General features: G+C 51.3%; 1 protein-coding gene across 4 annotated transcripts in view; it reads right to left on the bottom strand.

Moving 5' to 3' along the window:
- The window catches only part of SEMA4A (semaphorin 4A), a 66,342-nt gene that overhangs the window by 6,901 nt on the left and 43,653 nt on the right, over positions 1-15,788 (bottom strand). For all 4 annotated transcript variants that reach the window (XM_044272245.1, XM_044272246.1, XM_044272247.1 and 1 more), the window contains exons 2-9: positions 9,979-10,118; positions 9,400-9,560; positions 6,039-6,098; positions 5,659-5,757; positions 5,081-5,192; positions 4,704-4,820; positions 4,458-4,597; positions 4,204-4,376 (exon numbers count right to left, since the gene is read on the bottom strand). In XM_044272245.1, coding sequence (XP_044128180.1) covers positions 4,204-4,376; positions 4,458-4,597; positions 4,704-4,820; positions 5,081-5,192; positions 5,659-5,757; positions 6,039-6,098; positions 9,400-9,560; positions 9,979-10,069 — 953 coding nt within the window. In that variant the 5' untranslated portion in view covers positions 10,070-10,118. The remainder of the gene's footprint in view (positions 1-4,203; positions 4,377-4,457; positions 4,598-4,703; positions 4,821-5,080; positions 5,193-5,658; positions 5,758-6,038; positions 6,099-9,399; positions 9,561-9,978; positions 10,119-15,788) is intronic.

The following is a 15,788-nucleotide window of genomic DNA, read 5'->3' as shown; positions in this document are numbered from 1 at the left end:
ACAGGATAGGATTAGATACACAGCTCAGCAGACAGTATCACACAGGATAGGATTAGATACACAGCTCAGCAGACAGTATCACACAGGATAGGATTTAGATACACAGCTCAGCAGACAGTATCACACAGGATAGGATTAGATACACAGCTCAGCAGTCAGTATCACACAGGATAGGATTAGATACACAGGCTCAGCAGGCAGTATCACACAGGATAGGATTAGATACACAGCCTCAGCAGACAGTATCACACAGGATAGGATTAGATACACAGCTCAGCAGGCAGTATCACACAGGATAGGATTAGATACACAGCTCAGCAGACAGTATCACACAGGATAGGATTAGATACACAGCTCAGCAGACAGTATCACACAGGATAGGATTAGATACACAGCTCAGCAGACAGTATCACACAGGATAGGATTAGATACACAGCTCAGCAGACAGTATCACACAGGATAGGATTAGATACACAGCTCAGCAGACAGTATCACACAGGATAGGATTAGATACACAGCTCAGCAGACGGTATCACACAGGACAGGATTAGATGCTCAGCAGTCAGTATCACACAGGATAGGATTAGATACACAGCTCAGCAGACAGTATCACACAGGATAGGATTAGATACACAGCTCAGCAGGCAGTATCACACAGGATAGGATTAGATACACAGCTCAGCAGGCAGTATCACACAGGATAGGATTAGATACACAGCTCAGTAGGCAGTATCACACAGGATAGGATTAGATACACAGCTCAGTAGGTAGTATCACACAGGAGAGGATTAGATACACAGCTCAGCAGACAGTATCACACAGGATAGGATTAGATACACAGCTCAGTAGGTAGTATCACACAGGATAGGATTAGATACACAGCTCAGCAGTCAGTATCACACAGGATAGGATTAGATACACAGCTCAGCAGACAGTATCACACAGGATAGGATTAGATACACAGCTCAGCAGTCAGTATCACACAGGATAGGATTAGATGCTCAGCAGTCAGTATCACACAGGATAGGATTAGATACACAGCTCAGCAGACAGTATCACACAGGATAGGATTAGATACACAGCTCAGCAGACAGTATCACACAGGATAGGATTAGATACACAGCTCAGTGTACAGTATCACACAGGATAGGATTAGATACACAGCTCAGCAGACAGTATCACACAGGATAGGATTAGATACACAGCTCAGCAGACAGTATCACACAGGATAGGATTAGATACACAGCTCAGCAGGCAGTATCACACAGGATAGGATTAGATACACAGCTCAGCAGGCAGTATCACACAGGATAGGATTAGATACACAGCTCAGCAGACAGTATCACACAGGATAGGATTAGATACACAGCTCAGCAGACAGTATCACACAGGATAGGATTAGATACACAGCTCAGCAGACGTATCACAGGATAGATTACACAGCTCAGCAGACAGTATCACACAGGATAGGATTAGATACACAGCTCAGCAGACAGTATCACACAGGATAGGATTAGATACACAGCTCAGCAGACAGTATCACACAGGATAGGATTAGATACACAGCTCAGCAGGCAGTATCACACAGGATAGGATTAGATACACAGCTCAGCAGACAGTATCACACAGGATAGGATTAGATACACAGCTCAGCAGACAGTATCACACAGGATAGGATTAGATACACAGCTCAGCAGACAGTATCACACAGGATAGGATTAGATACACAGCTCAGCAGACAGTATCACACAGGATAGGATTAGATACACAGCTCAGCAGACAGTATCACACAGGATAGGATTAGATACACAGCTCAGCAGACAGTATCACACAGGATAGGATTAGATACACAGCTCAGCAGACAGTATCACACAGGATAGGATTAGATACACAGCTCAGCAGACAGTATCACACAGGATAGGATTAGATACACAGCTCAGCAGACAGTATCACACAGGATAGGATTAGATACACAGCTCAGCAGACAGTATCACACAGGATAGGATTAGATACACAGCTCAGCAGACAGTATCACACAGGATAGGATTAGATACACAGCTCAGCAGACAGTATCACACAGGATAGGATTAGATACACAGCTCAGTAGGCAGTATCACACAGGATAGGATTAGATACACAGCTCAGCAGACAGTATCACACAGGATAGGATTAGATACACAGCTCAGCAGACAGTATCACACAGGAGAGGATTATATACACAGCTCAGCAGACAGTATTACACAGCTCAGCAGACTATCACACAGGATAGGATTAGATACACAGCTCAGCAGTCAGTATCACACAGGATAGGATTAGATACACAGCTCAGCAGGCAGGATCACACAGGATAGGATTAGATACACAGCTCAGCAGACAGTATCACACAGGATAGGATTAGATACAGCTCAGCAGGCAGTATCACACAGGATAGGATTAGATACACGGCTCAGCAGACAGTATCACACAGGAGAGGATTAGATACCCAGCTCAGTAGGCAGTATCACACACATTTGGACCAGTAATAAGTATGGCTGCCATTACTGGATGCAGCATATGAGGACTGACTGTATACCTACAAGCTCCACAAGAGACGATTGCACTGAACATATAGTCTGCACAATCCAGCACTGCATGAAACAAAAAGCCACTGCTGTCACTACTGACATTGTCCACAAGGGGGCACAATCACACTGGTTCACACATCTCACTACATACACTAGTAGTGAGGGATATTTGGCTTTCGGGTAAAATTTATGAAAAACGTAAGAAGTTCCGGCTCCAGTGATATTATACCATGAAAGTCGGGCATTAAGTAGAAGCAGTGATGGCGATTTCATCGTCTTAAACAATTTACTGACACAGAAGCCGACCCCAGTGCTGGGTACACCGCCACAAAATGTCAGTGTCTCAGGAACTTGTCCTGTGGTCTTGAGCATCAATTCCAGCTTGACAGCGACGTCTCCTGCTGTTCACAAGTCGACTTATCGTCTCCTGAGGCATGGCATCCCACTCTTCTTGAAGGGCGGCCCTCAGGTCATTGAAGTTCTGGGGTACAGAGTTACGCGCCTCTACGCGGCGACTCAGCTGATCCCATAGGTTTTCAATGGGATTCAGGTCTGGAGAAAGTGCAGGCCGCTCCATGTGAGGTCCTCCAGTCTCCAGCAGCCGTTCTCTAATGATGGGACCTCGACGAGCTGGAGCATTGTCCGCCATGAAGATGACATTAGACCCGTGTTGTTCCTGCAGAGGCACCATGACCGGATTAATTATGTTCTTCGGGTAGTCTGGGCTGTCACTGGACCATTCACAGTGTAGGGCAGTTCTGTACTGACGGGAAACCTGCCCACACTGTGACAACACCACCACCAAAGGCTCGTCAATGGCTGATGCAGAGCGCTCTCCTTGACGTCTCCAACATCACCGGCGGACATAATTTTTGTGCTGCGTGAATTGACTTTCATCAGTCAACAGCACTGGTCCCTCGTCCAGCGTAGATGCTCCCTGGCCAATACAAGAAGATGACGTCTGTACCTGGTGGTGCGGTCAGGTACCCTAGCGGGTCATCTAGCACGCAGACCATGCGGATGTAAATGGTTTTGAATGGTCTGACGTGGGTGCCTCTCACCTCCCTTAAATGTGCCTGGAGTTGTGTGGGATTCATCATCCGGTTCCGCAGGGCATTGTTCACAATGAAGCGGTCATCAGTGTGGGATGTGGCCAAAGGACGTCCACTTCTCTGCCTGTCTGTGACTCTTCCAGTCTCTGTATCTCTGATACAACCTGCTGATGACTCTCTAAGCTCAGTGGTCACTTCCATCTGAGAACATCCAAGCCTCGAGGTACTGCTCATCAATTGTTAGGTGTCGTCTTGGTCTCATGACGTCACCATGTGAGCAGCATGATGAGGAGGACTGTGTAAACACCAATTCTAATTGATCCAGGAAATGTATTGGCCGATTCATGGATCAAACACCTGTTGTGACTTTTGGCGTTAAGCTCCTTGTTAGAGAACAGCAAGTTGTGCAAAAAGTCCTGAAACATTGAACAGATGGACATGTGCATTCAGAAGGTTAACGAAGGTCACATTACGTTCTCCTGTAAAGGTTCGAGGGCATTTTAGGTTCATCCGGAAGTTTCACCCACAATCCAAATATCCCTAACTTAGTTGTAACTACTATAATACTGCTCCTATGTGTAACTCACCACTGTGAAGTGAACACTCCATAGAAGACAGTGTTTTGCGGGTTGTCTGGACTGACGAGCGCCACGTGACGAATGACATTGAAGGGGAAGTTGTCCATGTGGTTGCAGACCAGTTGCGCCTTCAGGAAGGTCGTCCATTTCTTCTGTAGGACTTTGTCTCCTCCAACGTCGTCCTGTAGTAATAAGATGAGTGACACATCTGGGGTGGAGCCACGGACCTATCGGCGACCACCATCACTAGGCGGTACACTTACCTTGCACACCCGGGCGACTCTGGATACCGTCACCTTGTCAAAGAAGTCAAACTCTTTCCCAGTCTCCTCAAAGAAGAAGTACACCCTGCCGGCCAAGTCCTGAGACTGGATGTAGAATGACCCCGCAAACGAGGTGTCCGCTACCAGGGAGAGAAAGGGAAACAATGACTCAGCCTGCCCCCTAGAGGACACGCAGCAGTCCCACTAGACACGGTTGGAGTCAGAGGTCCCCTTTATGTATCTTACAGTGCAGCCAGCCCAGCGAGGCGTCGGTCTTGAGGGATGGCCGGGTGCCCAGGCTCCTCAGGATGATGGGCTCGTTACCCATGAAGTTGTTCATGGTGCCAGTATACAGCTCGCCATCTATGGGAAGAGAAGACCATGAATACGGCCATATCTGGGTGGTGCGGGGACTCGGAAAGTCGGGTGAGAGGATATGTGGTTGCCATTCTAGCTACGCCCTCATGGAATAGCGGCGCAGGGATGTATCTCCTGACCATAGGTTCCCAGGAGCCTGGGAAAGAGGAGTCATGCTAATCCAGCTTTCCCAGGAATGGCTGAATAGAATTATTAACCCCTTCCCTCCCAGCTCGCAGACCCCGAAGCCCACCGTAACTACTTACCCACCATGATGCCTGTGTGTGTGTGCTGAGGGTCGAAGGGCGACTGACCCTTCCCGTCAACCGTTACGGTCTCGTTCTTATGACTGAGCAGCAACGAAAAGCCCTTCAGGTCCTGAAATCGGCAAACAGATTGTAAGCTCCTTGGGTTGACAGAGGAGAGGGGCCCCTGAGCGGGGATATTCTCTCACGACGGGCCCCTCTGTACACATTAACTCCTGTGCCTCCAGACTATACATCTGGAGCTTGGACCCTCCTCACACAATGCTAGATGGTAAGCTCTTGGGTACGGTAGATTGTTAGCTCCTGGGGTCACACATGAGGTCATTCCTTTCATGTTGTCGGCTAATTGCTGTAGTATTAGGATCAATTACTCCTCGCGGAGCCGTAATTTACTGATTAACCGCCATCCCCTGTAATTATAGGAGCCGCGTAACGTGTGAGTAACTGAGTAATGACCGTATATAATGTATCTGACTCAGGGAGCGGCCGAGTGTACAAGCACCAAGACTGCCCATACCAGGATCCATAGCAGAACCAAAATGGCGCCCCCTCTAGATACAGGTGAGCCGTGTACTTACCACATAGGTGCAGGTTGGGCTGAAGGCGTTGGTCCCGCAGGCGTACAGGTGGGTGTCGTTTAAATGGAGCAGAATTCGCATAAAATTTAAACATTCAGCCTGAAAAATAAGAGGAAGAACGGTCAGGATTTAGGTCCGGTAATCCTCGGATGAACTTCCTATTCTCACCTCTAGGTGTCACTGTTGTGTCTGAAATAGTCAGGGTTATGGCTGTGACAGAGAGAGCAAGGGCCGACGCATAGCCACAGAATCATACAGACGGCAGGTGGGAGTAAGGGGTGCGGGGGATCCCTGTGGGACCCTATAAATGTCCTGTGTGGTCATGTACGTCTGTTTAGAAGGAGAAGACATCCCTCGCGGCTCTCCGCTCTGGCTCTTACCTGTTTCCTTGCCTTCAACTTACAGTTCTCGATTTGATCGGGTTTGGACGCCCAAGAAATCTAAAAATATAGAAAGTGAGTTAGGGGACTGGTGGTGGGACCTGTAATACAAAACCTATGAACACACGGCGCTCCAGAGACCTAGTCCTCCAAAGACCTAGTCCTCCAGACATGCAGCAGCCCTCCAGAGACCTAGTCCTCCAGACATGCAGCAGCCCTCCAGAGACCTAGTCCTCCAGACATGCAGCAGCCCTCCAGAGACCTAGTCCTCCAGACATGCAGCAGCCCTCCAGAGACCTAGTCCTCCAGACATGCAGCAGCCCTCCAGAGACCTAGTCCTCCAGACACGCAGCAGCCCTCCAGAGACCTAGTCCTCCAGACATGCAGCAGCCCTCCAGAGACCTAGTCCTCCAGACACGCAGCAGCCCTCCAGAGACCTAGTCCTCCAGACATGCAGCAGCCCTCCAGAGACCTAGTCCTCCAGAGACCTAGTCCTCCAGACATGCAGCAGCCCTCCAGAGACCTAGTCCTCCAGACATGCAGCAGCCCTCCAGAGACCTAGCCCTCCAGACATGCAGCAGCCCTCCAGAGACCTAGTCCTCCAGAGACCTAGTCCTCCAGAGACCTAGTCCTCCAGACATGCAGCAGCCCTCCAGAGACCTAGTCCTCCAGAGACCTAGTCCTCCAGACACGCAGCAGCCCTCCAGAGACCTAGTCCTCCAGAGACCTAGCCCTCCAGACATGCAGCAGCCCTCCAGAGACCTAGCCCTCCAGACATGCAGCAGCCCTCCAGAGACCTAGTCCTTCAGACATGCAGCAGCCCTCCAGAGACCTAGTCCTCCAGACATGCGGCAGCCCTCCAGAGACCTAGTCCTCCAGACATGCGGCAGCCCTCCAGAGACCTAGTCCTCCAGAGACGCAGCAGCCCTCCAGAGACCTAGTCCTCCAGACACGCAGCAGCCCTCCAGAGACCTAGCCCTCCAGACACGCAGCAGCCCTCCAGAGACCTAGTCCTCCAGACATGCAGCAGCCCTCCAGAGACCTAGTCCTCCAGAGACCTAGTCCTCCAGACATGCAGCAGCCCTCCAGAGACCTAGTCCTCCAGACATGCAGCAGCCCTCCAGAGACCTAGTCCTCCAGACACGCAGCAGCCCTCCAGAGACCTAGTCCTCCAGACACGCAGCAGCCCTCCAGAGACCTAGTCCTCCAGACACGCAGCAGACCTCCAGAGACCTAGTCCTCCAGACATGCAGCAGCCCTCCAGAGACCTAATCCTCCAGACAAGCAGCAGCCCTTCAGAGACCTAATCCTCCAGACATGCAGCAGCCCTCCAGAGACCTAGTCCTCCAGACACGCAGCAGCCCTCCAGAGACCTAGTCCTCCAGAGACCTAGCCCTCCAGACATGCAGCAGCCCTCCAGAGACCTAGCCCTCCAGACATGCAGCAGCCCTCCAGAGACCTAGCCCTCCAGACATGCAGCAGCCCTCCAGAGACCTAGTCCTTCAGACATGCAGCAGCCCTCCAGAGACCTAGTCCTCCAGACATGCAGCAGACCTCCAGAGACCTAGTCCTCCAGACATGCAGCAGCCCTCCAGAGACCTAGTCCTCCAGAGACCTAGTCCTCCAGACATGCAGCAGCCCTCCAGAGACCTAGTCCTCCAGAGACCTAGTCCTCCAGACATGCAGCAGCCCTCCAGAGACCTAGTCCTCCAGACATGCGGCAGCCCTCCAGAGACCTAGTCCTCCAGAGACCTAGTCCTCCAGAGACGCAGCAGCCCTCCAGAGACCTAGTCCTCCAGACATGCGGCAGCCCTCCAGAGACCTAGTCCTCCAGAGACCTAGTCCTCCAGAGACGCAGCAGCCCTCCAGAGACCTAGTCCTCCAGACACGCAGCAGCCCTCCAGAGACCTAGCCCTCCAGACACGCAGCAGCCCTCCAGAGACCTAGTCCTCCAGACATGCAGCAGCCCTCCAGAGACCTAGTCCTCCAGAGACCTAGTCCTCCAGAGACCTAGTCCTCCAGACATGCAGCAGCCCTCCAGAGACCTAGTCCTCCAGACATGCAGCAGCCCTCCAGAGACCTAGTCCTCCAGACATGCAGCAGCCCTCCAGAGACCTAGTCCTCCAGACACGCAGCAGCCCTCCAGAGACCTAGTCCTCCAGACACGCAGCAGCCCTCCAGAGACCTAGTCCTCCAGACACGCAGCAGCCCTCCAGAGACCTAGTCCTCCAGACACGCAGCAGACCTCCAGAGACCTAGTCCTCCAGACATGCAGCAGCCCTCCAGAGACCTAATCCTCCAGACATGCAGCAGCCCTCCAGAGACCTAATCCTCCAGACAAGCAGCAGCCCTTCAGAGACCTAATCCTCCAGACATGCAGCAGCCCTCCAGAGACCTAGTCCTCCAGACATGCAGCAGCCCTCCAGAGACCTAGTCCTCCAGAGACCTAGTCCTCCAGACACGCAGCAGCCCTCCAGAGACCTAGTCCTCCAGACACGCAGCAGCCCTCCAGAGACCTAGTCCTCCAGACATGCAGCAGCCCTCCAGAGACCTAGCCCTCCAGACATGCAGCAGCCCTCCAGAGACCTAGCCCTCCAGACATGCAGCAGCCCTCCAGAGACCTAGTCCTCCAGACATGCAGCAGCCCTCCAGAGACCTAGTCCTCCAGACACGCAGCAGCCCTCCAGAGACCTAGTCCTCCAGACATGCAGCAGCCCTCCAGAGACCTAGTCCTCCAGAGACCTAGTCCTCCAGACACGCAGCAGACCTCCAGAGACCTAGTCCTCCAGACATGCAGCAGCCCTCCAGAGACCTAGTCCTCCAGACACGCAGCAGACATCCAGAGACCTAGCCCTCCAGACATGCAGCAGCCCTCCAGAGACCTAGTCCTCCAGACACGCAGCAGCCCTACAGAGATCTAGTCCTCCAGACATGCAGCAGCCCTTCAGAGCTCTAGTCCTCCAGACATGCAGCAGCCCTACAGAGACCTAATCCTCCAGACATGCAGCAGCCCTCCAGAGACCTAGTCCTCCAGACATGCAGCAGCCCTCCAGAGACCTAGCCCTCCAGACATGCAGCAGCCCTACAGAGACCTAGTCCTCCAGACATGCAGCAGCCCTACAGAGACCTAATCCTCCAGACATGCAGCAGCCCTCCAGAGACCTAGTCCTCCAGACATGCAGATGGCCCTCCAGAGATCTAGACCTCCAGAGACCCAGCCCTCCAGACACATAGCAGCCCTCCAGAGATCTAGACCTCCAGAGACATAGTCCTTCAGAAATACACTCCAGACACGCAGCCAACCCTCCAGACAAGCAGTGCGGCACTCTAGAGACGCGGCCCTCCGGTGTCAGGGTCTCACCTCTCTGGTCAGCAGGATGTTCCCGGGGTCCTTCAGGCTGAACGCTAGGATGTTGTCGCTGGCGCCCACGTAGAGCGTCTCCCCATCCTGTGAGAGCAGCAGGCGGTCATAGTGCTGGATGTCACTTCTGCGGAAGATATTCACTGACCTGGAGGGGTCACCTAGGACACAAGCAGCAGATATAAGAATAGAGACACCCCACGTCTGTGGTGACCCTGCGGGCACCCTACCCCTGGCGTGCTCCGGGCCCATCACATGCTTATCTACATGATGTGAGACGTCACCTGACACAACCTGTTCTGCTGGTTCTCCAGGGACTGTCTGCGGGTGACGGGACCCGAGACCGCGAGGAATCATTACTAGTGTGACAGAAAGCGACTGCTCAGATATCTCTCTCCCTGGGAAAGCTGGGTGGCTACCAACATGGCCGCTCTTACATGGGTTACCCAGCTCACGAATGACACCGGGTGCAGCCATGTAGTCACATCATCCCCGCCCTCCGCATGGAAAGCTGGCCAACAACCCAATAACAGCTGCAGGGCGGCCAACGGTTGTCACCCAGCTTTCCCAGACACTTACCGGATTGGAACGTAATCCTGGGCACAGGCTCCGCCATCGCGTATGCCAGCATCACCAGCGCCAACCACTGAGCGACCACCCAGGGGGGCATGACGTCACCAGAGCGATCACAAGCCCAAAGCCTTAGTTATGTCCCAGATCTGCGGAGAGAGAGGTTTAATAAAAAGTAAGTGACCCCCTGTGCCAAACTCCAGCCGAAGAGGGGTAATAATCTGCAGGATCTATCACTGTGTATCTGTCAGGAGGTAGAGAGGACAGAGCGATGTTCTGCAGATCTATAGAGAGGTCAGTGGTGTAATAATCTGCAGGATCTATCACTGTGTATCTGTCAGGAGGTAGAGAGGACAGAGCGATGTTCTGCAGATATCTAGAGAGGTCAGGGGTGTAATAATCTGCAGGATATATCACTATGTGTCTGTCAGGAGGTAGAGAGGATAGAGTGATGTTCTGCAGATCTCTAGATGTCAGAGGTGTAATACTCTGCAGGATATATCACTGTGTATCTGTCAGGAGGTAGAGAGGACAGAGCGATGTTCTGCAGATATCTAGAGAGGTCAGGGGTGTAATAATCTGCAGGATCTATCACTGTGTATCTGTCAGGAGGTAGAGAGGACAGAGCGATGTTCTGCAGATATCTAGAGAGGTCAGGGGTGTAATAATCTGCAGGATATATCACTATGTGTCTGTCAGGAGGTAGAGAGGACAGAGCGATGTTCTGCAGATCTAGAGAGGTCAGATGTGTAATAATCTGCAGGATATATCACTGTGTATCTGTCAGGAGGTAGAGAGGGCAGAGCGATGTTCTGCAGATCTAGAGAGGTCAGTGGTGTAATAATCTGCAGAATATATCACTGTGTATCTGTCAGGAGGTAGAGAGGGCAGAGCGATGTTCTGCAGATCTCTAGATGTCAGTGGTGTAATAATCTGCAGGATATATCACTGTATCTGTCAGGAGGTAGAGAGGGCAGAGCGATGTTCTGCAGATCTCTAGATGTCAGTGGTGTAATAATCTGCAGGATATATCACTGTGTATCTGTCAGGAGGTAGAGAGGGCAGAGCGATGTTCTGCAGATCTAGAGAGGTCAGAGGAGTAATAATCTGCAGGGTATATTACTATGTATCTGTCAGGAGGTGGAGAGGACAGAGCGATGTTCTGCAGATCTCTAGAGAGGTCAGTGGTGTAATAATCTGCAGGATCTATCACTGTATCTGTCAGGAGGTAGAGAGGGCAGAGCGATGTTCTGCAGATCTCTAGAGAGGTCAGTGGTGTAATAATCTGCATAATATATCACTGTGTATCTGTCAGGAGGTAGAGAGGGCAGAGCGATGTTCTGCAGATCTAGAGAGGTCAGAGGTGTAATAATCTGCAGGATATATCACTGTATCTGTCAGGAGGTAGAGAGGACAGAGCGATGTTCTGCAGATCTAGAAAGGTCAGAGGTGTAATAATCTGCAGGATATATCACTATGTATCTGTCAGGAGGTAGAGAGGACGGAGCGATGTTCTGCAGATCTGTAAAGAGGTCAGTGGTGTAATAATCTGCAGGATTTATCACTGTGTATCTGTCAGGAGGTAGAGAGGACAGAGCGATGTTCTGCAGATCTAGAGAGGTCAGAGGTGTAATACTCTGCAGGATATATCACTGTGCATCTGTCAGGAGGTAGAGGGAACAGAGCGATGTTCTGCAGATCTCTAGAGAGGTCAGAGGTGTAATAATCTGCAGGATATATCACTATGTATCTGTCAGGAGGTAGAGAGGGCAGAGCGATGTTCTGCAGATCTCTAGAGAGGTCAGAGGGGTAATAATCTGCAGGATCTATCACTATGTATCCGTCAGGAGGTAGAGAGGACAGAGCGATGTTCTGCAGATCTCTAGAGAGGTCAGAGTGGTAATAATCTGCAGGATATATCACAATGTATCTGTCAGGAGGTAGAGAGGACAAAGCGATGTTCTGCAGATCTCTAGAGGTCAGTAGTGTAATAATCTGCAGAATATATCACCATGTATCTGTCAGGAGGTAGAGAGGATAGAGCGATGTTCTGCAGATCTCTAGAGAGGTCAGAGGTGTAATACTCTGCAGGATATATCACTGTGTATCTGTCAGGAGGTAGAGAGGACAGAGCGATGTTCTGCAGATCTCTATAGAGGTCAGTGGTGTAATACTCTGCAGGATATATCACTGTGCATCTGTCAGGAGGTAGAGAGGACAGAGCGATGTTCTGCAGATCTCTAGATGTCAGAGGTGTAATACTCTGCAGGATCTATCACTATGGGCGATGTTCTGCCACGGTTCATGTGAAGGAGGAAGGAAACCATCGGATTCCTCTTTCAGGGCGGATGTTGGGAGTTCCTCCTGTAACCAGGTCTCACAGAATACTGTTGCCATCACTTGTGATCGCGGAGACGCTTCCCTAAAAGTCACATGACTGACGGGCGCTGGAGCGGCACAGCGGGCGGACAGTGCAGAGCGGCTTTATCAGTCATGTGTCCACGGACCTGTGAGGCTTCCAGCGAAGGAGCGGTTAATACAAGGGGAGGATGGCGCCCAAATAATACTCCATATACCGCCAAATACTACCGCACCTGGTGCCCAAATAATACTCCATATACCGCCAAATACTATCGCACCTGGTGCCCAAATAAAACTCCATATACCGCCAAATACTACCGCACCTGGTGCCGAAATAGTACTCCATATACTGCCAAATACTATCGCACCTGGTGCCCAAATAAAACTCCATATACCGTCAAATACTACCGCATCTGGTGCACAAATAATACTCCATATACCAAATACTATCACACCTGGTACCGAAATAATACTCCATATGCTGACAAATACTACAGCATCCGTTGCCAAAATAATACTCCATATGCTGACAAATACTATCATCGCACCTGGTGCACAAATAATACTCCATATACCGTCAAATACTATCACACCTGGTACCTAAATAATACTCCATGTACTAACAAATACTACCGCACTTGGTGCCAAAAATAATACTCAAAATGCTGACAAATACTACCACACCTGGTGCCGAAATAATAATCCATATACTGCCAAATACTACCGCACCTGTTGCCAAAATAATACTCAATATGCTGCCAAATACTACCACATCTGGTGCCGAAATAAAACTCCATGTACTAAAAAATACTACCACACCTGACACCCAAATAATACTCCATATAGTGCCAAATACTACCACACCTGGTGGCCAAATAATACTCCATATACCGTCAAATACTACCGTACCGGTACCAAAATAATACTCCGTAAGCGGACAAATACTACCACACACGGTGCCCCAATAATACTCCATATACCGCCAAATACTACCGCACCTGGTGCCCAACAAAATACTCCATATACTGCCAAATACTACCACACCTGGCACCCAAATGACACTCAATGTACTGCCTAATATTAGTGCACCTGTCTGAAATAAGCAGAGAGAAATGCTGCATACAAGGCTGCACGTCTTGTTATAAAAAGATATAATTTATTAGAAAGCACAAAGTCCAAAGAATAAAATGATTGTATACGATGACAGCACTGTGTGTGCACTAGACATATGTACCTACAACCGCCAGAGTAATGTATAATACAGCAGTAGAGCAGGATAAAGAAGGCATCAAAAATTGCAGATACTTATCAGAATAAAAATATCAGCGGGCATGGTGTGTCGGTAAAATACGCCCCACGCGTATCGCCAGGTCCAACTGGCTTCCTCAGGGGTCCCAGATATTTAACTATGGAGGCACATAAGTTGTTAGGAATATCTTAAATGCTCAATTGCCCCTGGAGGGTTAAGAGTTAAGAGACCCCCGAGGAAGTCAGTTTGACCTGGCGATACGCGTGGGGCGTATTTTACCGACACACCATGCCCGCTGATATTTTTATTCTGATAAGTATCTGCAATTTTTGATGCCTTCTTTATCCTGCTCTACTGCTGTATTATACATTACTCTGGCGGTTGTAGGTACATATGTCTAGTGCACACACAGTGCTGTCATCGTATACAATCATTTTATTCTTTGGACTTTCTAATAAAGTATATATTTTTATAAGGAGGTGCCGCCTTGTATGCAGTATTTCTGCTTATTTCATATAGTTGTGTCTCAATACCGCGGTCTGCACTCTGTTCAGTGTACCTGGCGCCCAGTAATAGATCAGCCACGGCCGTCCGTGGCTTGCTTCTGATCAGGCGGGGTTGTGACCAATCCTTGCGGCATGAGGGATGTTCTAGTTGGAGGATCAGTGACTCCACAGATGGCCTCACACGGTCAGTCTGGGACTCCACAGATGGCCTCACACGGTCAGTCTGGGACTCCACAGATGGCCTCACACGGTCAGTCTGGGACTCCACAGATGGCCTCACACGGTCAGTCTGGGACTCCACAGATGGCCTCACACGGTCAGTCTGGGACTCCACAGATGGCCTTACACGGTCAGTCTGGGACTCCACAGATGGCCTCACACGGTCAGTCTGGGACTCCACAGATGGCCTCACACGGTCAGTCTGGGACTCCACAGATGGCCTCACACGGTCAGTCTGGGATCTGAGACCCACCATGGGCTATCTGGGTCTTTCCGCAGTTCCTTGGCCAGCAGGAGGCGTCCTCCCAGTCTTTTCCCCATAGGTTCGGCGGGAACGAAGAGCTGTGAGACAATCTATCTGTCCTTTAATGTGGGGCCAAAACCACTCTGAGGACATTCCCCGGGGCCTGCGCCTTCCTTCCGCTTTGTTTTATTACTTCCCCATTAAAGCCCTTGTGGTTTCATACTCAGGACGTTGCAACATTTGTTGTCGCTGTCCTGCCACCTCCATCCTGGCACCCAGCTTTACAGCCGCTCAGCAATATACACCCCCCCCCCCCCCAAAACAGCAGAATAGACCCCTGCACATTAACCCTTCACGTCCCCTCCCCTGCATCCTGTGCCGCTGGTGCACATTATTAGTACAGAGCGCTGTCAATTTAACCACACAGGAAAAAAGAAAGGAAGAGCAGGAAATGTGCAGAGAGCATATAACATGAGGAGCGGTACCGTGCACCGTCCAGACACACAGGAGGAGCGGTACTGTGCGCCGTACACAGGAGGAGCGGTACTGTGCGCCGTCCACACACAGGAGAAGCGGTACTGTGCACCGTCCAGACACAGAGGAGGAGCGGTACTGTGCGCCGTCCACACACAGGAGAAGCGGTACTGTGCGCCGTCCACACACAGGAGGAGCGGTACTGTGCGCCGTACACAGGAGGAGCGGTACTGTGCGCCGTACACAGGAGGAGCGGTACTGTGCGCCGTACACAGGAGGAGCGGTACTGTGCGGCGTACACAGGAGGAGCGGTACTGTGCGCCGTACACAGGAGGAGCGGTACTGTGCGCCGTACACAGGAGGAGCGGTACTGTGCGCCGTCCACACACCCAGGAGGAGCGGTACTGTGCGCCGTCCACACACCCAGGAGGAGCGGTACTGTGCGCCGTCCACACACCCAGGAGGAGCGGTACTGTGCGCCGTCCACACACCCAGGAGGAGCGGTACTGTGCGCCGTCCACACACCCAGGAGGAGCGGTACTGTGCGCCGTCCACACACCCAGGAGGAGCGGTACTGTGCGCCGTCCACACACCCAGGAGGAGCGGTACTGTGCGCCGTCCACACACCCAGGAGGAGCGGTACTGTGCGCCGTCCACACACCCAGGAGGAGCGGTACTGTGCGCCGTCCACACACCCAGGAGGAGCGGTACTGTGCGCCGTCCACACACCCAGGAGGAGCGGTACTGTGCGCCGTCCACACACCCA

The sequence above is a fragment of the Bufo gargarizans genome, chromosome 11 (genome assembly GCF_014858855.1).
Source record: "Bufo gargarizans isolate SCDJY-AF-19 chromosome 11, ASM1485885v1, whole genome shotgun sequence".
Taxonomy (NCBI): Eukaryota; Metazoa; Chordata; class Amphibia; order Anura; family Bufonidae; genus Bufo; species Bufo gargarizans.
The sequence above is the reverse complement of the archived record's forward strand: the minus strand, read 5'-3'. Positions and strand labels throughout refer to the sequence as shown.